At 34.9% G+C, this 25254-nt stretch overlaps 1 protein-coding gene across 6 annotated transcripts in view; it reads left to right on the top strand.

The window, feature by feature from the left end:
- ERBB4 (erb-b2 receptor tyrosine kinase 4) overlaps positions 1-25254 on the top strand; it is a 1281057-nt gene that overhangs the window by 971352 nt on the left and 284451 nt on the right. For all 6 annotated transcript variants that reach the window (XM_070800265.1, XM_070800289.1, XM_070800279.1 and 3 more), the window contains exons 13-15: positions 3829-3961; positions 9703-9796; positions 19032-19186. In XM_070800265.1, coding sequence (XP_070656366.1) covers positions 3829-3961; positions 9703-9796; positions 19032-19186 — 382 coding nt within the window. The remainder of the gene's footprint in view (positions 1-3828; positions 3962-9702; positions 9797-19031; positions 19187-25254) is intronic.

The raw sequence follows: 25254 nt of genomic DNA, 5'->3' as shown, positions 1-25254 counted from the left end.
GACCTCTTGCTATTTGTTAAAATCAGTATAACAGCTAAACTGTCAGCCTTTCCTGAGTAAAATATCAAATCAATCAATTTTTGAATAATTTCCCCAAAAAGTGAGAAGAATAATTACAACATATGCTATCTTAATTTAAGACATGGAATCAGTTAAGCGAAGTCCACAAACTTTATAAGTTAGCTAAAATAGTTAATATTATGAGATTAGCATTCCTTTAAGTTTCAAGAAAACCCTGTGTATAGTCACTGTTTCTTCAGATTATCTTTTTAAATTATTTTAATGTTTACTGCAACCACAAACTATATCACTAAAATAGCAAATGAAAAATTTATGTAGCTCAGAAGCCAAAAAGCAAAAGAGATAAAATGAAAGAATAAAGAATTTGATTTTCCAAAATATGTCATGAAAAAGGGAAAAAATGGGAAGAGAATAGTTTGGATAAATAGTAAAATCGATGATTTTTAACTACAATGATCATAGTAAAGATTATTGGTTACATACCCCAAGAGCTGACTCATGGAAAAGATTCTGATGCTGGGAAGATTGAGGGCGAGAGGAGGAGAGGACAACAGAGGGTGAAATTGCTGGATGGCATCACTGACTCAACAGACGTGAGTTTAAGTGGATTCCAGGAGTTAATGAAGGACAGGGAAACCTGATGTGCTGCAGTTCATGGAGTTTCAAAGAGTTGGACACAACTTAGCAACTGAACAACAACAACAACCCTAATTAAAGGCAGAGGTTGTCAGATCAGATTAAAAAGGCAATACCCAACTGTATGCTGCCTACAGTACATAGACTTCAATCATAAAGACACATATATATTAAAGGTGAGAAAATACACCCTGAGAGATAGATCAATAGAAAAGTCAAGAAATATGAATAGACCTACAAGTATGAAGACAACTGATTTTAAACAAATATGCAAAGATAATTTACTGGAAAAGGGATTGTATTTTCAACAAATGGTACTGGAAAAATTGAATATCTACATGCCAAAAAAAAGAAAAAGATAGTATCTGTGTTCATGAATTTTGTGTGTCAACTTGACTGAGTCACAGTTTCCCCAAGTATTTAGTTAAACATTATTATTTGTGGATGAGTTTGGAAGGGTGTTTCTGGATGAGATTAATATTTGAATTGATGGACTGAGTGAAATGAAGTGGATAGGTATATTGTAATTCAGTGAAGACTAAAAAGGACATACTTAGTCTCTCTGCCTGACTCCTGAACTGGTGCATTAGTCTTCTTCTTCCCTTAGACTGGGACTTGAAATATCTGTGCTCCTGGTTCTCAAACTCAGACTAAAACTGTATTGTAGGCTTTTCAGGGTCTTCAGAGCCTCTTGATAAGAGTGAAAGAGGAGAGTAAAAAAACTGGCTTAAAACTCAACATTCAAAAACTAAGATCATAGCATGTGGTCCCATCACCTCATGGCAAAAAGATGGAGAAACAATGGAAACAGTGACAGACTTTATTTTCTTGGGCTCCAAAATCACTGCAGATGGTGACTGCAGCCATGAAATTAAAAGACACTTGCTCTTTGAAAGAAAAGCTATGACCAACTTGGACAGCATATTAAAAAGCAGAGACATTACTTTGCCGACAAAGGTCCATCTAATCAAAGGTGTGGTCTTTCCAGTGGTCATGTATGGATGTGAGAGTTGGACCATAAGGAAAGCTGAGTGCTGAAGAATTGATGAACTGTGGTGTTGGAGAAGACTCTTGAGAGTCCCTTGGACTGCAAGGAGATCCAACCAGTCCATCCTAAAAATCAGTCCTGAGTGTTGATTGGTAGGACTGATTTTGAAGCTGAAACTCCAATGTTTTGGCCATCTGATGCGAAGAACTGACTCACTGGGAAAGACCCTGATGCTGGGAAAGATTGAAGGCAGGAGGAGAAGGGGATAACAGAGGATGAGATGGTTCAATAGCATCACCAACTCGATGGACATGAGTTTGAGCAAGCTCTGGGAGTTGGTGATGGACAGGAAAGCCTGGCGTGCTACAGTCCATGGGATCTCAAAGAGTCAGACATGACTGAGTGACTGAACTGAATTGACTGGGTCTGCAACTTGTAAGGGACTTCCCCGGTGGCTCAGACGGTAAAGCGTCTGTCTACAATGCGGGAGACCTGGGTTCGATCCCTGGGTCAGGAAGATCCCCTGGAGAAGGAAATGGCAACCCACTCCAGTACTATTGCCTGGAAAATCCCATGGACAGAGGAGCCTGGTAGATTACAGTCCGTGGGGTCGCAAAGAGTTGGACACGACTGAGCAACTTCAGTTCACTTCACTTCAACTTGTAAACAGCAGACAGACTTCGCAGCCTCTATAACTGTGTGAAACAATTTCTTAGTATATAAAAATACGTAGATACAGATATGAATATACCTATTTATTCTGTTTCTCTTCAGAATCCTGACTAATCAGTATTATATGCAAACTAACTATAAATGGGCTATATGGGCAAAAACCCATCACACTTCTAAAAGGAAAATTTGAACAAAATGTTTGTTACTTTGGTTTAGACAAAAATTTTAGATATAATGCCCAAAGTATAATTTATAAAAGATAAAATTGATAAGTTGCACTTCACCAATATTTTAAAATACGTACTTTTCAAAAGAGTGATAAGTAAATAAAAAGACTAAGACAGGGAGAAAACATTTGCAGAATCTATAAAGAACTCTAGATGCTCAATAGTAAGAAAACCATCAGTCCAATACAAAATGAGCAGAAAATTCAGTGCCACTTCATCAGACAAGACAGCAAATAAGCACATTAAAAGATGTTCAGTATCTTTAATCACCTAGAAAATGTGAATCAAATCCATATGAGATTCCACTACATAATATTAGGAAGGCTAAAATTAAGCAGGCTAGCTATACCAAGTATTGGTAAAGATGTGAGGAAACTTCAGTTCACAAGTTGAATTTATTGCTATGGGGAATGTAAAATGGTACAATATTTTGAAAAACAATCTGATAGTTTCTTTAAAAAAATTAACCCTCTGCCTACCATATTATCCACCCATTTCATTCCAAAAATGAATAAATAAATAAATAAAATGAAAGTGTATGTGCAAACAAATGTGCACATGGATGTTCATAGTAGCTAAATTTTTAATAGCCCTAAATGGGAAACAATCTAAATATCCAGCATTACGTGAATGGTTTAAAAATGTGCTATATGCATACAATGGGATATACTGAGTAATAAAAATGAATAAATATTGATACATGTAGCAACATGGATAAATCTCAAAGTAATTATTCTGAGTTAAAGAAATTACCTAAAAAAGATAACATACTGCATATTTCTATTTACATAAATTTCTAGTTAATACAAACTAATGCAAAATTATTTCTCTTTTTTCCCCCTTTTAATATTTGTTGTTTTATAATAAGTATTGCTTGTTCTATTTCTGCATGAATTTCTCATATGAAATTGAAGCCAAAATGTTTGTTGTATCAGTGGAGCAAAGGGTTGGCTTTAGAAAGATATGTTCTGTTCCTTACCTTAACGGGAATGTTAATTTCTGTCACTCTCCCTCCCTAGAATTTTGATAGAGGTAAGAGACATTTGTTCACCATTATGAAAAATGCAGTGGTGCTATCTACATACAGTGATTGGGGCTCTGCACTAGGGAAATATGGAGGGTAGAGTGAGCCATAGTGACGGATAGGCAGACAGACATCTGCCACAGATCTCTTTTACAACGACTCCTTTAGAAATAGCTTTACCTAGGAAGTTTCATATTAACATGGTTAGTTTGGACACAGCCTTCTGTTGTATTTCCCCTTGATTCTGGTGTGTTTTTCAGCTGCTGAAGGAATGGTGTGCAACCATCTCTGTTCAAATGATGGGTGCTGGGGACCTGGGCCAGACCAGTGCTTGTCATGCCGTCGCTTCAGCAGGGGAAGGACCTGCATAGAGTCTTGTAACCTCTATGACGGGTAAGGCATCTTATGTCATCTTTATCTTATAAGCTTTGAGGTATTGATTGGTTCAGATATTAAAATGATCATAGAGTGGTAAAATTTCAGAATATGTGTGCTGGTCAAGATTTTTAAGGAGAGTTTGTGTGACATAAAGAAAAAAACATAAAAAAGAATTGTTTTAAGAAGGAATAATTTTATTTGAGTAAACAGGTCAAAATACATATTGACATATTGACTATTGTGCATATATTTTTAAAAGTATATAAATACGAATAATTCATAATAGATTATAGAAATTTATACCTCTCCAAATTGAAAAATGTTTCTATTTTCTTTATGAAGGACATTGTGATAAGTAATATTTCCTCTCATATGTGTCAACAATTTTTTTTTCTTGTTTTCCTATTAATTTTCATCTGGAATGACTGCAGAACTTTTGATTTTTTTTTTCCATTTAGGTTGTGAGGCTATTTGATTGTGTATTAGGAATTACACACATTTCTATGTTTCAGACAAGCACAGAGCCCTATAGAGAAATTACCTTTGTATTTTCTAGTTGAAAAGGTTTTCTGAAAGTGCTTTGTCACTTTCTAAAGATAACCTAAGCTGTATTTTAAATCAAGTATTTTAAATTCCATCTACAATACTGCAACAATCAAATTGACAACAATAAAACCTAGTATATACCTCATTGTGTGGCATTTCATATACTCATAAAATCACTTTAACCTAACATACCATTTCATGCATCACAGTTGTCCTTCATTAGTACTAAAATAAAAATTTTAGTACTGTCCCTGAGTCAAATTTCCCTGTATTGCTCACTGAACAGGTTTTCAAGGGTTTGTAAACTGTAGTTTTGAAGTTCTTTCTTCTGTCTTATAAATTGTCCCTATTTTAACAACCGTTTTCATAATCCCAGATAACATTGTATTTTTGCATTTTACATTAGAAGGATAAAAACCTAAGGATCTCAATAATAGTGATATGTCTCTTTTTTGAAAGATGACTAAGACCAATTCCCTCCATGAATTTAGGAAAAAATACTAAAATTAGACGTTTAAATGTAAAACCACTTTAAAAAAGTTATTTAACAGTTTGAGATGGTGATGATGGTTGTACAATTCTGTGGATATATTAAAATAACATTGAATTGTGCACTTTCAATAGAAGAACTGTATGATATATGAATTATATCTTAATAAAGACAGCATCCAAATAAAGGATTTAATAGTTTTATCAGGAAAATTCAACTTGAAACTTTGTAGAGCACAGTCAACTCATAAAGTTGATAATGAATAGCAAATTATTTGCTACTTGCCTCATTGAATTGAATTGTATTCATGCTTGTTCATATTATTATGAAAGAAAGATATTTTCTGTACATAAAATACTTCAGATAAAATATGCTTCTCTGTGTGTATAGCAATTGATGCCATTAAAATGGAACTAATAGACTTTAATTCGATTAAGAGACTGTTACAATAAAAGTTTTTTGAATATGTATGTGCAGTTCTAAGGAGGGAATAGATTCTAGAAATCATTTTATCAAATAGTGAGAAGTTGTAGAATTAAATGTTGACCAATGTCAAAACGTAGTTGAAGTACCAAACCTGGAAATCAGGACATCTGATTTTCATCCTGTTTCTTTCCAGAAGCCATTGTATTTTCCTTAAATATTTCAATTTTGAACTTGTCAGAAATATGAAATTGATAATGTGGATGAATAGATTATCTATAGTACTCTCTGTCTCATTTTTATGAGACAATGAAAGCTAAGCAAAGGAAAAATACTGGTTCCCTAAATGCACAATAAACAGTACTGATTATCTGACTTTTTTGTGTGTATGTTAGTCACTCAGCTGTGTCCAACTCTGCAGTTGCATGGACAGAACCCTGCCAGGCTCCTCTGTCCATGGAATTCTCCAGGCAACAATACTGGAGTGGATTGCCATTTCCTTCTCCAGGGGATCTTCCTGACACAGGGATCAAACCAAGGTCTACTGCAGTGGCAGGCAGATTCTTTACCATCTGAACCACCAGGGAAACCACATTTTCCAAATCATTAAATCAAATGTATTATAGAAATATAAAGTCCTTAATGTTTTTTGCCACAGTGATGGAACCCTAGGAAATAATACACAAGGATTGGTTTAAAATATACTAAGTGAAACTATGTTATAAATATCTGATATAATTCTTGCCTACCCAATGATAGATTTTGCCAACTCCAATCTGTGATACTGGTAAATTTCTTCCAACTTTGCCTGGCAGACATGACAGCCTTTGATGAAAAATGAGCTTAAATCCTAACTTAATCACTTCCTATTTGAAATGTCCATCCTTGGATAAATAACTAATTGTCCTAAACTCGTTTTTTTTAATATGGAAAATGGGACTAGTATTGATGTCATAAAATAATTGTGATTCCAAAAAGAGAAAAAAGTATAATAAAGTCTTGTTAGAATTCCTACCCCTAAAATAGTTATCTTTGTTTCCATTTAGTGTCTATAAGTCTGAGCTGATTAAATGGTTAGGTAGAATAGTCACGTATACATTGCTGAAAATAAATACAAATATGAAATACAAAATCAGGGAACCTATTTACATATACAAATAGCTTGACTATCATAAAAGAAGAAATTCTAAAAAGAGGATTTTTTTTTTTAGGGGGAAACTCTTAAGTCAGGTAATCCTGGCTGTTAGCACTCAAATCCATATCATACAAGTCATTATATTTTGGGAATTTGTAACTTTAATATGGACTTCCCTGGTGACTCAGTGGTAAAGCATCCGCCTGCCAGTGCAGAAGATTTGGGTTCAACCCCTGGGAGGGGAAGATCCTCTGGAGAAGGAAATGGCAATCCATTCCAGTATAGTTGCCTAGGAAATCCATGGACAGAGGAGCCTGGTGGGCTATAGAGTTGCAAGGAGTCAGACACAATAGGAGTCAGACATACTTAGTGACTAAATAACAACAACAAACTACAATACACAAGTATTCAAAATGAGCAAGAAAACTAATTGCCATGCAATCTTAAATGTGTTTTCTTAACTGGCAACATGGCTAAATGCTTCTGAAATGTGGAGAACAACAGAGAAACAACAGGAAGGGTATCAGTCTTAGCTCTTTGTAGTCATCTTTTACATTTCTCAGTGAAACACTTTTTCCTTTTTAAGAGTAAAAAGGATATTTAGGAAATAAAGTCTAGAGAAGTTAGGAGATTTAAGACAGAAATATTAATCTTGGTGCTGAGAACACCAACCAGTTCCAAAGCTTTTGCTCTTGATCACAGGATTGGTTAAAGTAGCACACACACAAAACTGTGAGAAATGCATAGAAGCAAAAACACAAAGTTCAGGAACCAATGCCCATGCTTCTTGGAATGTGACTTGTTAGATCAGACTCAAGTGAAAAGGGATCTCTGGCAAAGTTATAGCAGAATCCCTGGGAGACAGCAAAGAAAAAAATGCAATAATGGAGACAGTGACAATAAAGAAATTGCAAGGAGAATCTGTTTTGAAAACAGAAAGAAAGAGAGACAGAGGTTCTACAGGTAGAAGTCTAGTCTATAAAAAAAAAAAAAAAAGCCTCTAGGTTATCTCTGCTACTGCTGCTGCTAAGTCACTTCAGTCATGTCCGACTCTGCGACCCCATAGATGGCAGCCCACCGGGCTCCGCCATCCCTGGGATTCTCTAGGGAAGAACACTGGAGTGGGTTGCCATTTCCTTCTCCATTTCCTAGGTTATCTCTAGGACTCTTTTTATTCCTCATTTTATTCCTCAACTCTGTATATGGAGAAGGGAGCTCCAGAGAAAAGACAAGGATGGCCTGTGTCTTAGAAACATAAAAATGGTTGTCTTCATTTAGTATCCTAATTCTTTCATCACCCAAGAAGCTGTTTTCAGAAATGGTGCTTTGCTGATGATTGCAGACTTTGCTGTAACAATCATATAATCTCATTTACACATGATGCTTTTGATTCTCTTTACAATTGAATTCCATTCCCCACCTCCACCAGCACCACATCATTTTAACCCTTATATTCTGAAGTTTTCCTCTGTTGAATATTTTATATCACTCATGTTGATAAAACATGCAAAATAAAAAAAAAATATGTATTTGACAGTTTAAACTCTAGAAATTTTGTAAAAAGTTAATCCATAACAAACTAACACTTCAATTTGAGTGCAAAATCTGTGTAAGTAAATATGTACATCCACACATAACTCATCATAGATTTATGCTATTTAGTTTGAAAACCAAACCATTATTTTACCTTGAAGTAGATGTAATCTTAATATAACCAACAGAAAATATAGCCCACCCTGTGGATTTCAATCATTTGTTAAGGCTTTATTATCACCAAATGAGATATTCTGCTATGAAAAAAAGAATGGATACTAAGGAAAAATATATTTGAATTTATTACCTAGTTAATGACCAATTGCCATATTGTCAGTGCTATCAGTTTGGAATGGTCGCTCATGATACAAAGGCACAAAATAATAAAGTAACTATAAATATTTAGTCAAATTTTGTTAATTATTCATAGCTGACATTCTAAGTTGTTTATACCCAACACCTCATCCTCTCATACATTAGTGGAAACAGTGTGGTTGTATGCATATTATACAGTGTTGTGTGCTGTGCTAAGTCACTTAAGTCATGTCCAACTTGTACGACCCAATGGACTGTAGCCCACCAGGCTCCTCTGTTCATAGAATTCTCCAGGCAAGAATACTAGAATTGGTTGTCATCTCCTTCTTCAGGAATCTTCCTGGCCAAGGGATTGAACTTGCATCTCTTGTCTCCTGCATTGGCAGACAGGTTTTTACCATAAGCGCCACCTGGGAAGTCATACATAATGGATATGCAATTACTGAAATGAAAATTCTAGAGTAGATATTGATTAGAAAACTTATATATTGGTAACATTTAATATTCAAATAGCCACAAAATGTAAGGTTAGGGGAAGTGATGACCGTCATCCTAGATTTTAATTTAAAAGTTTTAGGATGTTATCATTAAACTATTTTTTATTAATTTTATATCATATAGAATTACTTCAAAAAAAGTCTAAACTGAAAAGAATGTTGTGATATTAGATCAATAATCTAAGAAAATAAAATCTACCATGAAAAGATATTTTCTCTAATTCTCCAAGGCAGATATTTTGAAAGAAGAAAAGAAATCAAAGCATTTTTGAAGTTTCACTAAAAATAAATTGAAGAGTCTTGGGATTTGAAGGACAGGCATAGGGAACATTCATGTTACTTAGCAACAAGAAAAATACAATAGTTCTTTCAAAGTTTAAAAAATAAGACTTCAGCCAAGAGTAAAATTTTATATAGGGACAAATAGGCACAGCCTTACTTAAAATAGCAGGAATGGTTCTGCTATGTCATCAAAAGAGTAATACTTTTTTTTTTTCTTTTTCTTTTCCTTTTTTCTTTTTCTTTTTTTTTTTTTTTTTGAGACTGCTGGAATATCTCTCACAAGAGAGGTTTCCTGAATGAGTCTGTCGTTGAACCCAATGGAGGGCAAGAGGAGCCATCTGGCTGCAGTTTATCTTTTCTCCTAATGGAGAACTTACTCGTTAATGTACAGGGAAATGATTCTGATGCTCCTGGCACATAGAGAAACAAACTCTAGAATTTACTCTGCCAATAGGACTTTTAGCAGATGTTACTTCATTTGTTAAGTTGACAGCTTGTTTGCTTACACTGCCTCATGCTGCTGGTGTTTTCACAGTGAATTTCGGGAGTTTGAGAATGGCTCCATCTGTGTCGAGTGTGACCCCCAGTGTGAGAAGATGGAAGATGGCATCCTCACGTGCCATGGACCGGTAAGCCTGAAGACATCTGTGCTTGTGTTCGCTTATTTGGTTTCATGTATGAATATCTGTTGAGTCATTGCTGTGTCGTTTATCCACCCATTAAATAGGTATTTATAGAATGCTATGGGGAATCACAATCAATAATTTCCCCTCAAGAGGTTTACAGCTTAAAAGACTTAAAACTTCAGTTTCTTAAATATTTATTTCCAACATAATTATTTTAAAAGAAAATACGGTGTTGTCCTTAAAGATTGCATCATGGTGAAAAGAGAGATACACAAATAACTAAGTGGAGGCAAAATAATTGATAAAACATAAATATGTATAAACTGTTATAGGAACACATATGAGGGAGAAATCAAACCTTTGAGTTGAAAACTGGGGCACCAAAGAAAGCCAAAGAAAAGGGGTGTCTGAGCTATGCCTTTAAGAAGAATCTAGACTGAGGAATCATGTAAAGATTTGTAAATAGGAAAGTTCATGTTTTGTTTGAGGTAAACTGTAACATATTCATATCTGTGTTTAATCATTTAACTTTGATAGCATTAGGAGGAAAAATTGAAAAAATGGGGAAGGCAAGCTTTCGTAATTAAAATCTAAAACTATGTAATAAAATACTGTGGCAGAGAGAAAAAATTGAACCATGTTGATCAAAGAAGGGGCTATAGGATTAGCAAAGTCCTCATGAACATGCTGACATTTATGTAGTTTAAAGTTAGTTTTATGGAGAAAAGTGATAATTATTTTTTAGACCTTCCTTTGGTTCCCATCATTCTTAAAATGAGACTTTTTCTTAATAATGAGGTCAGTATGAGTTTTTCATTCCAAAGTGTCATATTCATCCTTCTTTAGACAAATTTTCAGTTTATTTGTCTGTTGAATCATCTATCAGTAGAAAATTTGAGGACCAACATTTGAGTGTTGCCAAGAGGTCCACACTGCTCCATAAGAATTCATTTGAAATTTAAATAGCATTAATTTTTTCTACCAGAGTGCTTTTTCAGCACTTAATTAGCTTAGAAAAAAATTATCATTGAGCCCTCCAAACTTCCATTAGGCCCCAGTGAGCCGTTGTGGAACATCTAAAGAAGTATGTGGGATACTTGGACAGTTCAAAGGACTACCATGAGTATGATTAGGTTTGGAAAAACAAACCTCTGAGAAAAAGAAGTGATATGATTTGACATAAAGAACCAAAGTCTAAAAGACAATTTAGTATGTAATGATGGCCAAGTAAGTATGCTAAGGGCATATGTGGCTATTTTCTTTTTCTGCTAAGGGTAGTAATGGAAAATACAATTAATCTGCAGCATGAGAAATGTGGATTCTGTAAAGAATGTTGGGAAACAGGAAAGTAAAATTCCATACTGGGTTGTTAAAGTAAGTTGACCTGTCTCTGTAAAGTTTGTCTAAAAACTATCGTATCTAGGAACCATATGTCTGAGAATGAAAAAAAAGAAAAAAGTATCTTTCAGAGAAAGAGAGTTTAAAAGCATACGGTTACAATAACCAAGAATTTGGCCGTCTTCTCTGAAGAAGGCAAACTGCAAAATCAGTCCTGTGCTTGTTGCATTCCTTATGCTGCCTCCTGTGGTATATAAGTATGCTAAGAAGTAACGAGCTTATTGATGTCTTTGTTTTTACAGTCTATTCCTCAAAGGAATTGAGGTAGTTTATAAGAATACACATCAAAAAGCCCTGAAAGTGAATATTCTTGCAATTTTCAAAATTATTTGATAATCAAGAAAAAATGAACAGACAGATTTTTAATGAACATATTTTGATTCTGTAAGGATGGCATTGGTGGGTCAAATGCTTAAAATCACTATTTATTGCTAAAATTGTGAATGAATAGTTCTAGAGATTAGAGAAGGCAACAAGTCAAAAGTACAAAAAGCTCGTTAAAGTTAAATCACTCAACTATAGAAGATTAGAGCATGAAATCAAGAAAACCTGCTTGATCACTTGATCAGTAAGCCTTGAAATGCTAAACAAGAGCATAGTGTCTTTTAGGTTACTCTATCTGAAAAACTTCCAGAATTGAGCTCAGGCAACATTGTGTAAGGTGTATGCCTGTTTCTGGGTCTACATGTTGTTTATCAAAACTAGAGACAGTGGTGGTTTTATGTGTCATGTAACTGGTATATATCGCTTAGGATATCCTAGAGGTTCAGGAAAATTCTTCATGAGACTGACATTATGATGACATAGAAGAAGTCATAAAGCTAATTGGAATTCCCACACCTGGCCTCATGATTTATTCTGTTGAAATCTCATTTTCCTGATCTGTCAGTGTTTCCCTAATGATAATAATTGATAAATATTTATATTTGTCAAACACTATTACACCTGAAACATACTATCCTGTTATCCATTTAAAATATAAAGAAATTGAACCCACTGTAATGACTGGAAAGTTATTCTAAAACTCAGCAAGTTAGTAAGATGTGGAGCTGGAATTCAACTATAGAAATTATGACACCAAATTCCACACTCTTTTCATTTCACTTTTTTTTTCTCTAGACAACAATGTCTATAATGTAATAAGAATAAAGTGCTTTCTGGGAATATACATCACACATGGATGTAAAATGGATGGTATTATCTTATTTAAATGTGACATATATTTAGGGTAATCTTGAGAGGGATAGATCTGAAATAAAACAAGCCTCTGGTTTTATATCCTTGTCTGTCTGCCCTTGGTTTTATTTATTTTATTCTTTATTCAATTTCTTCCTCTTTTTTAAAACAATTTTATCTTTTCTGACACACCTTCACTATTCCTATATAGTCCTATCAAGAAAGATAAGACAGGGAATGCAAGAAGAAAAGGGACATCAGATAAAGTCAAAGGAGACCAAAATACAAGCCAGAGAGGCAGCAAGAGAAGAGAAAGCCTAGGAGATGGGACCTGATAAAAGCTGAAGTAGCTATTAAAGTCAGGTTAATAAAGCTTGTGTTGCCATAATAAATAACCACCATATTGCAGTAGACTACAGAAAAATATTTAAATATATTTCATGTAAAGTGCACTGAAATTCTGGGAAGCTTTCTCAGACCCTTCCCTCATCCCTACTCTGATGATCTGGCATTCCAAGAAGTTTTGAATTTATGGCACCTCTGGTGGCTCAGATGGTAAGGAATCTGTCTGCAATGCAGGAGACTTGATTTCAGTCCCTCAGGAGTGTTCCCTCAGGGTCAGGAACATTCCCTGGAGAAGGAAATGGCTAACCACCCTTATGGCAGACAGCAAAGAAGAACTGGAGAGCCTCTTGATGAAAGAGGAGAGTTAAGAAGATCATGGCATCCAGTCCCATCATTTTATGGCAAATAGATGGGAAAACAATGGAAACAGTGACAGACTTTATTTTGGGGGGGCTCCAAAATCACTGCAGATGGTGACTGCAGCCAGGACATTAAAAGACGCTTGCTCCTTGGAAGAAAAGCTATGACCAACCTAGACAGCATATTAAAAAACAGAGACATTACTTTACCAACAAAGGTCTGTCTAGTCAAAGCTATGGCTTTTCCAGTAGTCATGTACGGATGTGAGAATGGGATTATAAAGAAAGCTGAGCACCGAAGAACTGATGCTTTTGAACTGTGGTGTTGGAGAAGACTCTTGAGAGTCCCTTGGACTGCAAGGAGATCCAACCAGTCCACTCTGAATATTCATTGGAAGGACTGATGCTGAAGCTGAAATTCCAACACTTTGGCCACCTGATGCGAAGAAGCAACTCATTTGAAAAGACCCTGATGCTGGGAAAGATTGAGGGCAGGAGGAGAAGGGGATGACAGAGAATGAGATGGTTGAATGGTATCACCGAGACGATGGACATGAGTTTGAGTAGGCTTCAGGAGTTGGTGATGGACAGGGAGGCTGTTGTGCTGCTGTCCATGGAGTCACAAAGAGTCAAACACGACTGAGCAACTGAACTGAACTGACTCACTCCAGTATTCTTGCCTGGAGAATTCTATGGGGAGAGGATCTTGGTGGACTACAGTCCTGGGATCTCAGAGTCAGACACACTGAATGAATGACTAACACTTTCACTCTTCACATGTACATAAGACCCCCACATCAGCAGCAGGGAAAGAGGCCGGAGAGTTTAGCACCAGCAGTTTCTTAAATTGCTTCTGCTTAATTTCATTATCCATAGTAAGACACACCTCCCGTCTAGTGGTAGGGAATTTCTATATTCTATGAAGCTGAAAGTTCAGAGAATTAGATACTGGTGAACCATGGCTTTGTCTTTTACAGTAACTACCAAATAAAAATGTCAATTGTCACTGAGAAAAAAAATGAAATATTTCTGTCAGGATTTAGACTATCCTTTAGTTTTCTGTCTAGATTATTGAGTTCAAGGATAGCATAAAATCAGAGATAAGGAAGAATATTGCCTTCACCTTTGTTTGCTATTATTGCATTTATTAGTTCATTTACTGGACCTAGAATCTTAAAAGTTTTGGGAAAATAATGATAGAAGAGTACCCATTAGACACACATGTATTTCTTTAAATCTCTTTATTATGGAAATGAGATGAAGAATCAGTACATTTCATTCCTCTTGAGATTTGTCAGACTATATTTTTGTTGTGTCAGCTCTGGACATTTGATTTCATATCATGGTAATATAGTCAAAAGGTTAAGAGATGCTCTAAATATAAGGAAGTTAAAAAATATATTCTAATAAAGTATGCCTAAAGATTAAATGTGAATTTAATTTTAATTTTGTGTATTTTTTACATCTGTTGATTTTCCTAGACATTATTTTACATTAGAAGAATTTTATAGAAAAATAATTCCTAATTTTATGACTGCCTAATTTACTCCTAGTAAATTTTATTCTTGTGTTCTGAAAGACGACATCAGCTTGTCACTTGTCTTATACAATGTCATGCCACTGAGCCTACTTGCAGAGTAAATGATTTTGTATAATAGACAGCATTACGTGCCTAAGTACCCATGAGCAGGTGTTAAAATTGGAAGCATGTGAAGTATTCTTTTGGTAGGAAATAAGTTGCCAGTAGCAAACTCTTCAGGTTGAACATAATTCTATTTCATAGAAAAAAATATATGTATATAAATATTAAATATATGTACATATATGTGTACATACATGTACACATATAAAATACATATAGGAAATTAAGAAAAATGATTATATATCTATATCTGTTTATCTAGTTAGATCTTAGGTAGATAGATTGATAGATTCTCACTTCAAAATAGTCAAAACGGTACTTGATTGAACCTCACCAGTATATTTCCAGGAATTTCTTTCAGATTACCCTCTTTTTCTTTGCACTGCTATTCTTCATTAGCTGCCTTTATCTTTAAATTTTAAAATATTATATTTCTTTTTTAAATTTTATTTTTGTATATGCTTTAAAAATTTTATTTTGTATTGGGATACAGCCAATTAATAAACGATGTTGTGACAGTTTCAGGTGGCAGCAAAGGGATTCAGTCAAACATACCAGTTCAGTTCAGTCACTCAGTCATATGCGACTCTATGCGACGCCATGAATTGCAGCACGCCAAGCCTCCCTGTCCATCACCAACTCTCGGAGTTCACTCAAACTCACGTCCATCGAGTCAGTGATGCCATCCAGCCATCTCATCCTCTGTCGTCCCCTTCTCCTCCTGCCCCAAATCCCTCCCAGCATCAGAGTCTTTTCCAATGAGTCAGCTCTTTGCATGAGGTGGCCAAAGTACTGGAGTTTCAGCTTTGGCATCATTCCTTCCAAAGAACACCCAGGGCTGATCTCCTTTAGGATGGACTGGTTGGATCTCCTTGCAGTCCAAGGGACTCTCAAGAGTCTTCTCCAACACCACAGTTCAAAAGCATCAATTCTTCGGTGCTCAGATTTCTTCACAGTCCAACTTTCACATCCATACATGACTACTGGAAAAACCATAGCCTTGACTAGATGGACCTTTGTTGGCAAAATAATGTCTTTGCTTTTGAATATGCTATCTAGGTTGGTCATAACTTTCCTTCCAAGGAGTAAGCGTCTTTTAATTTCATGGCTGCAGTCACCATCTGCAGTGATTTTGGAGCCCAAAAAAGTAAAGTCTGACACTGTTTTCCCATTTATTTCCCATGAAGTGAAGGGACCAGATGCCATGATCTTCGTTTTCTGAATGTTGAGCTTTAAGCCAACTTTTCCACTCTCCTATTTCACCTTCATCAAGAGGCTTTTTAGTTCCTCTTCACTTTCTGCCAAAAGGGTAGTATCATCTCCATATCTGAGGTTATTGATATTTCTCCTGACAATCTTGATTCCAGCTTGTGCTTCTTCCAGCCCAGCATTTCTCATGATGTACTCTGTATAGAAGTTAAATAAGCAGGGTGACAATATACAACCTTGATGTACTCCTTTTCCTATTTGGAACCAGTCTGTTGTTCCATGTCCAGTTCTAACTGTTGCTTCCTAACCTGCATATAGGTTTCTCAAGAGGCAGGTCAGGTGGTCTGGTATTCCCATCTCTTTCAGAATTTTCCGCAGTTTATTGTGATCCACACGGTCAAAGGCTTTGGCATAGTCAATAAAGCAGAAATAGATGTTTTTCTGGAACTCTCTTGCTTTTTCGATGATCCAGCAAATGTTGGCAATTTGATCTCTGGTTCCTCTGCCTTTTCTAAAACCAGCTTGAACTTCTGGAAGTTCATGGTTAACGTATTGCTGAAGCCTGACTTGGAGAATTTTGAGCATTACTTTACTAGCGTGTGAGATGCGTGCAATTGTGCGGTAGTTTGAGCATTCTTTGGCATTGCCTTTCTTTGGGATTGGAATTAAAACTGACCTTTTCCAGTCCTGTGGCCACTGCTGAGTTTTCCAAATTTGCTAGCATATTGAGTGCAGCACTTTCACAGCATCATCTTTCTGGATTTGAAATAGCTTAACTGGAATTCCATCACCTCCACTAGCTTTGTTCATAGTGATGCTTTCTAAGGCCCACTTGACTTCACATTCTAGAATGTCTGGCTTTAGGTGAGTGATCATACCATCGTGATTATCTGGGTCATGAAGATCTTTTTTGTACAGTTCTTTTCTGTATTCTTGCCACCTCTTCTTAATATCTTCTGCTTCTATTAGGTCCATACCATTACTGTCCTTTATTGAGTCCATCTTTGCATGAAATCTTTCCTTGGTATTTCTAATTTTTTGAAGAGATCTCTAGTCTTTCCCATTCTGTTGTTTTCCTCTATTTCTTTGCATTGATCGCTGAGGAAGGCTTTCTTATTTCTTCTTGCCGTTCTTTGGAACTCTGCATTCAGATGCTTATATCTTTCCTTTTCTCCTTTGCTTTTTGCTTCTCTTCTTTTCACAGCTATTTGTAATGTCTCCCCAGACAGCCATTTTTTTTTTTTGCATTTCTTTTCCATGGGGATGGTCTTGATCCCTGTCTCCTGTACAATGTCATGAACCTCAATCAAACATATACATGTGTCCATTCTCCCCCAACACCTCTCCCATCCAGGCTGCCACATAATATTGAACAGAGTTCCATGTGCTATACAGTAGGTCCTTGTTTGTTATCCATTTAACATATAGCGATTCATACATGTCCATCCCAAACTCCCTGACTATCCCTTCCTCCCAGCCTTCGCCTGGCAACCATATTACTCAGCCATAAAAAAGAATCAAAGAATGCCATTTGCAGCAACATGGATGGACTTAGAGTATCATACTGAGTGAAGTAAGTCAGACTGCAAAGGAGAAATATCGTATGATATCATTTACATGTGGAGTCTAAAAAGAAATGATATAAATGAATTTACAAAACAGAAACAGGCTCACAGACTTCAAGAACAAGATTAAAGTATTATGTTTCTTGATTTCCTGATGCCTTATATCACCACTTGTAATGTCTGGCTTGATGTAATACACTCCCATGAATAGACTGATCCCCAACTCCCTGCCTAATAAATAGACCTGTATGATGTCTCCTTGGTCTTGTCTGTCATATTCACATCATTTATAATTGTAAACCTAATAATATTAAACATCCCTCTCTATACTAAGTATATCTTATTTATCTAAATTATGTTCTATGTGAACTGTCATAAATGTTGAGCCTTATGGCTATAAACAAACTTGTGAGGACAGGAGTGGAGGTAAGAAGTTCCAAGGAGCAAAAAGAAGAGGAATCCTGAGAAAATATGGTATTCAAAAGGAGACTAAAACAAATTTTAAGTAGATAATATCATTCCTACTTATTATACAATTATTCAAAACAGTCAAATGTGTAAGTATATGAGAATATTTTAAGACAATAGCATTTTTCACCACGATGTTCTCAATTTGATTTGCGAAAGCATTACTTATCATTTCTTGCATGCTTACTGTCCCAGCACCAAATCCATATCAATTCCTTTGGAAAAATTTGTAGATGTTTGATAGGAATTTAATATTTTTACTTTTATTATGACATTTAAATATATTTTCCTGTTATTGCTTATTATAATTGTATGTATTAGATATTAGAAATTGTAAACATAAATATATAAAGTGACTTAGTATAATATAGATTATGCTCATAGTTATATCACCATTTTTTAGTCTCTCCATATAATATTCTTTTGTATCCAGTTTATTATTGGAGTTTTTGACATTTGCTCATTAGGTCGTGCTTTTATTATGCTTAGTATTATACTGTGATTTTCTAAAATCTCTATTCATAGAGATGATATAATTTTAGCATTATAGGCTGATTTGAGATGGAGAGTAATTTAGAAATTAACTTTGATTTACCTAAAATGCCTAATTCCTGATAATTCAACCACAGAAAATTTTAAATTCATTGTTCACATACTCATGGTACTACCAAAGGAGAGTTTACATCTCACTTGTATATGAAATTCAGTGTTAAGCCTAATGCCTATCATTTCCTCATCTTCATTAATTCATGATCATATTGACATATTCCTAGTGACTGTGATTAAATATTTCTAGGAAAAATGTGTTGTTACCAAATACTGTTGCAGTGTAATCTCACTGGGAATAAATGACAGAAAGAAAATATTGATGTCCTTCTAGAAAATCACTGGACAGTTTTGTGGATTGAAAATCTATACTAGCAGCATCCCCTTTTGTACTTCTGAAAATGCTCTTCCTAGAGGACATTTCGCCATCCACTGAGGTCTCAGTAGCTAAACTAGATGAATACATTCCAGAAGAAAAGGCACCCATTTTTCTTTCTTCATTTTGTTTTTTTTCCCCTCACACTTTTTAGGGACCTGACAACTGTACAAAGTGCTCCCATTTCAAGGATGGCCCGAACTGTGTGGAAAAATGTCCAGATGGCTTACAGGGGGCAAACAGTTTCATTTTCAAGTATGCTGATCAAGATCGAGAGTGCCACCCGTGCCATCCAAACTGCACCCAAGGGTAAGCAACTTTACTGGCCAAAAACTCAATCAAGTGCATGTTGCTAATCAAAAGGTACACACATACATGTTTATCCCTGAGGCAATCTAGTCAATATGTGATACTCTCATGTAAAATTCTGTTGATCTTTATATATGTTGATTTTAAGAGAAATCATTTCTGCAAGAATGCTTTATGGAATTGAATTTATACCCACTAAAATGTTTCTGTTTAACATTTTTTAATAACTTCTATCGACACCTTCATGAAGCTGGTATCACATATACATTGTGTACAGTGCAGAAATTCTTCCAAATTTTGCTGGAAACTAAAGATATAAGAAAAAACAAGCAATTATACCTTTGAGATTCCACTTGATAAAAGTCTTTCACAGAGACTTTATGTTTCTTTGTTGTGACAGTCAACTTAAAGTAAGGATCTCTCTTTGATAAATGCTGCCTTGTATTACTCCTTCAACAAAATATAAGCAAAAGCAGTGATGATGAAAAAAAAGGAATTTAGTGATACGCGTATTAATAAAAATGCAAGTACATTTTGTGAAAGTAATTCTATCATAGGTTAGCATATTACCTAATGTAACCGATGTAGGACAATTCAAAGATGGGTACACATTTTTTTTAACTTTTCAAAGGATGCATTGTTAAAATGAATAATAATTAGAATACCTTTGATATTGATAACAGTTGAATAACAAAGACATTACAGAAAGAAGAAAAGCACTGAACTATAAAAGAAATAGTGTCACTGCATCTAACGAATCTCAACAACTATTTCTTTAAAAGACAGCAAACCTATTTTAATAAGGACTTTTCCTTTTCTTTTTTTCCTCTAGAAGGTGAATAAATTTAGAATTGAGAGCAGGTTCACATGCTCTATCCTCCTTGTGTCCAAAAATCCTCTTCACCATTGCACACATGCACACACACACGTATAAGCACACGCACACTTGTGGAGAATCATCTTGGGTGCTTTAGATTTGGCAGGAAAGTATGAGATTCCGTAAAGAGATTTTCTGCCAGATTAAAGGCTGGCTAATAGGGAATACTGAAGAAGTAAAGCAAACCACATCATTTTCTGCCAAGAGGACATCAATTTGCAGATGCTGCTTCAATTCCCTGCAGGTCAAGAAATCAGCTTAAGTCACTCTGTGAAGTGGCGTATTCTCAAAAGGTAAAGTAATATTCTGCCATTCAAATTCAAATTCAGCTTGGAAGAGCTAATGCCACCTCACTGGTTTACACATAAGCACATAGTTTGAGGATACTGAAATAGTCACAAAGACACTTTGCTTCAAGGAAACTAGAAAAAATAAGCTGCTCCCCTGGAGAGTTTTTGGCCCTCTCAGGTTAAGGATATTTCATGAAGAAACTGGTACTGTTGGAGCAGGAGAATCAGCAACAGAGAGGGAAAACTTTGCCTGCTAAAGTAATCATCCACAAGAGGGTTTTATTGTTTTGCAGCTAAAATTAAACCAGTAAATTATTCAATATAATGTTGATGTCAACAGCTGTTGCCATTCAAAATGAGACCTTTTGCTGTTTTTGCAAATCTAATTACAACAAAGCCATTAGGGAAATGAAAGTGAGATCTCAGAGCCATACAGAGTCTGGATGCCTGGCTGGTATGTCTTTCTCCTAGTCCTTTTAAATCATGATTATACAATAAAGGAAAAGATATATAGTGGTGGGAAAGTAGGAGGGACAACAAAGAGATCAGTTTACCACAGTTACAAACATTGGATGTCAACCAAAAGGGAGGATGAAGGTGGAATAGGAAAGAAATCTGACCAGATCATTTGAGAACTCTAGTAAAGATGGCTTTAAATTCACTCCTGCAGAATGATGGGGAGATGGAATTTGAATAGTGTATTCCCTGATATCTTCTAAAGTAAATGAATTCTATCACTGACTTAGTCCTGACAGATACTTATCTTTGTTTACATTTAGCTTCCTGCCATCCTTTTTCTAACACCCTCTGTATTGTCTGGGTTCACTCATCTGCATGATAGTTCTATGGTCTCAGCCCCAGAACGGACTAGGAATTTGGAATTTTTAAGTGCCTAAATCTTCCTTCCTCTGTTCACTACTGTGGTGCTCTGTACTTTGAGATACTTTTAAAGAAGCAATGAGGTGCTCTGTGCACTCAGTCCCACTTTTTCAAATTGATCATGTAGTGATAGAATCTTTTCTTAGATCACAGGGGCAGTAGGGATGATGGGATGGGTGACTATTTTTATTCTAAACACACATAATAACTAAGCCATCAGTAAGTGTGAACTTAACCAGGCCGTCTCTACTTTGGAAAACAGCTTCTTTTGTTAATATATACCAATATTATGTCAGCTAGATAATGCAGAAACCAAGTTAATGAAAATAGTCTTTCAAATCACATTTTTCAGAAGGAAAATTCTAATTCTGAATATTGTTTAATGATTGCCTGAAAATAAAATTATCTATGTAATACCTTAAAAGCACTTTTACTACTCTAAAGGTATAATACATTAAATGTATTAACTCTAATAAATTCTTTAGATATTTTAAAAATTTGTGATCCATTTAGCTATTATCAGGGGAGTCTCACTAATATTCCTAGAGAAAAAGGTTATAACATTGTCTCTTCTTGCCTTGACTAGAGGACTTTTATTTAAGCAACATTTCCCATTTCATTCATTCTTCAACTTTGCTATACTGAACACCTACTGTGTATCAGATCCAGTTATAGCTAAGTTCAGAAATAAATAAGACACAGCTCCTGACCACTAGGAAGTCACAGTCCAGTGAATTTTTATTCTTGCAATTTGTATCTCTCCTCCATTAGTGATCCCTCTCTATATTTTCAAGCGATTAACAGGAATTTAAAACATAGAAATGATATGCATATGTAAAATTAGCAAGATAGAAATTTTAAAAGAGGATTTGTAACCTAAATTTATAGGGCAAAGATTAGTTTCTTTACTATCACTTACATTCATGAAAAATGTCAATTTAATTTTGTTTTGAGACATGAACTAGGATATTTATTTTTATAGGGCATCTTTTAAAAATTCCATTTAAGGTTTTTAGTAATATTAGAATCATGGTTTCATATATAATTTTCTATATGCATTAATATTTTTCTTATTACTTCTTGTTATATTTTAAATGTATATAGTGAAAGAATTTTCATTAATGGAGAAAACAAGTAGGGCTGCTTGTGGGATTATTGTCAATACTTTTGTAATAACATTTTAAAATATCCTTTCATTTTAATTTTAAAATTTAGAAAACATTTTATCAAAGTATCTCAACTATGTTACTTCTATGGGTACATCAAGGTGTTTATAAATCAGTAAGTACAAGCATATGTTAAACACAGTTCAATATTTCAAATTTCAGTGTTTTTAATAACATAGTTTCTCTTTCTGAATTTTCTGAAAAGTATCTATTTTAGGATACTGATTATGTAGAGAATGGTATTATTCCATATTCTTATTCAGTCTCTTATTTGGGATTTTGACTTCAAAAGTTTGATGTTTCCATTATTTTTTTATTTTCCTGAATCAATATGAATTGCTATGCAAACTTGTTGCTTATATAGAGTTGACATAGAATATATGTATTAAATACACAGCGACTTGTATTGAGTTTAAAAATATGGCCACTTCAGTCATACTCTTATTCTTCTTCCTTTTCCATTTTTCTTTTATCCTCAACTTATGTATACCTTGAAATTTCAAATATCCTACAAAATTTCCTAGATAAACTTTCTTGACCTCACATCCTGCCCCCTCCAGAGCTCCTCCCTTTTCCTTTGCTTCTATTCTCATATTTCCAATTTGCTTGTCATAACCACCTAAATTCTAGTGACCCTGACAATGTCAACTAACATACTTTTAGCAGTTCTCTTTCTAGACCTGTCTTGTACTGAAAATGATGATCATCCAATTCCTGAAGTTTTTTCATGACTTGGACTGCCACGACACTGCAGTTAATTAATTTTACTCAATCATATTTTCCTGTTTCTGGCGTATGAGCTCATCTGATATCATTTACAAATTTTTGGAGTTCTTTGGGTTTCAGTCTCACTCTTTGTTCTCCTCACTTTAAAGATGCTTCTCCAGCCATCACATCTATTTTACATGATTTCAACCTTCTTCTGTATGCTGTTTCAAAGCTGGATCATTGTACTTGTGCCTCCAGCTTCCCCCTTCTCCTCTGAAACTCTTCCCCACTGCTCATCTCTCCAGCTGCTGAGGAACATTTCTACCTGGATGTAGGACAACTACACTAAACTCTAGGTAACCATGAACTGAAATCATCACCCTCTCCTGCGTGAAAAGACACGCACAAAAGAAGGTGTCACCTTCTGTCCGGCATTCTCCCACCAATGGTACCACTGTTCTCCAAGTTTGAAATATGAGTCATCTTTAACTCCTGGGCTCTATCCACTTCCATCATCAAACCAGCCATCAACTACTTTTTTTTTTAACCTCCCCATACCTTTCTTAAATCTGTCCCATTGTCTCTTATCCTAGTTACCATTCTCCCCATTTAGCATCATCATCTCTCTCTTACCTAGACTAAAACAGCCTCAGGGCCAAAGAAATCTATCTGAGGGCTTCTAGCTGACTAGTCTTTACAGGGCAAAGAGATCAATGTTATAACATATCCAGCAAGTTCCCAACTTCCTTAAAACCCTGCAGTGGTGTCCCGCTAAGTTTATTTTTAAGCAGATGGTATTCAAGTTCTGGTTTCTATTAAATGATCTAGCTTCTTTTTTTCCTTCTGCCTGTTTTGTCATATTTTGTTCTCTAACTGTTCAGATTTATTTGTATCTGTGCATACACACCCTACCTTTCCTCAGATCTATGTTTTTGCTGCTGCTCTTTCTTACACCTTAGGAGTTATTGTCACTCCAATCCAGGGCTCAGGACCCTGAACTTCAGCCTCTTAATTTCTCCATGAAGGTTACCATGATCTTCTGAAGTTGCCTATACCTCCTCCACATCTCCTAAGCCACTCTTTTATGTCCCTTATTACATTTATCATTTTATACAATACACATATGTTTATGCATCTGTCTCTTTCATTAAATTGTAAGATCATTAAGAATAGGAAAAATGTCCAATTCATCTTTTTCTCCCCCAAGCTCCTGGAATAGTAGGAACACTTAGAAGACATGTGACAAAGGGTTTTGTTTTGTTTCATTCATTTAAATGAATGAAAATCTTTCATTTCTCACACTTTCCCCTCAAGTTAAATGTTGCTTTCACATATTTTTATCTTTCAAAGATGATTAGAAAGACACAGTTTGCAAACTAACCATAGCTTTCAGATTATCACTTAGTCATAAGAAGTAGACGATTGATTTTACAAAAATGGCAATATCGTATTAAAAAAAAACATTTTGAAGGAGATATAATAGGAAACTAGAAAAAAAATGACTCCCTTAGAATAAAAGAAAGCCATCTAATACAATTTGGAATCTTTTATAGCAATTAAATTTTTATTTTTAGAAATGGTTCTCATTATGGATTATGGAACCAATCCAATGCTATGTGCTCTGTATTTTAATTTTAATTTATTTGGTTTTTTAAAAGATTTTTCAGTGTATATTTTATTGGCTTTTGTTGAAACACCTTTTTCTTGTATTTCTGTACATTAAATTTTTTCTGGGCCACTCAAAGCCAATTTTCAAAAGAAAAATAATTTTTCACCTAGTAAGATTATGATAACTGATATTGATTAAGTAGGAAAATAGTGACGTAATTATTGTCATACAGAGTTATATTTGTTTACTACTGTTCTATAATTTTCTATAGATATAATGGACCGTCTGGCCTTATACATGAGAACTTTATTAATTCACTATATAATGATTTTAATTTCAGCTTCTTTTTCAGTTTTAGAAGTGACGATTTGGAAAAAAAAATATTGCTAGCAGAATTAGTTCAATAAATCATAGCTGTACAAGGAACCTTGATAATGCACTAGAGCTGTATGTCTATAATGAGAGAAAAGGGAAAGAAATACAATTCAAATGCACTGGAAGATGGAAGGAATAATATTTCTATGGTATTTCAAAATCGG

This window comes from Bos indicus, chromosome 2, assembly GCF_029378745.1.
Source record: "Bos indicus isolate NIAB-ARS_2022 breed Sahiwal x Tharparkar chromosome 2, NIAB-ARS_B.indTharparkar_mat_pri_1.0, whole genome shotgun sequence".
Lineage (NCBI taxonomy): Eukaryota > Metazoa > Chordata > Mammalia > Artiodactyla > Bovidae > Bos > Bos indicus.
Note: the sequence above shows the minus strand (reverse complement) of the source record. Positions and strands in the feature narration are given on the sequence as shown.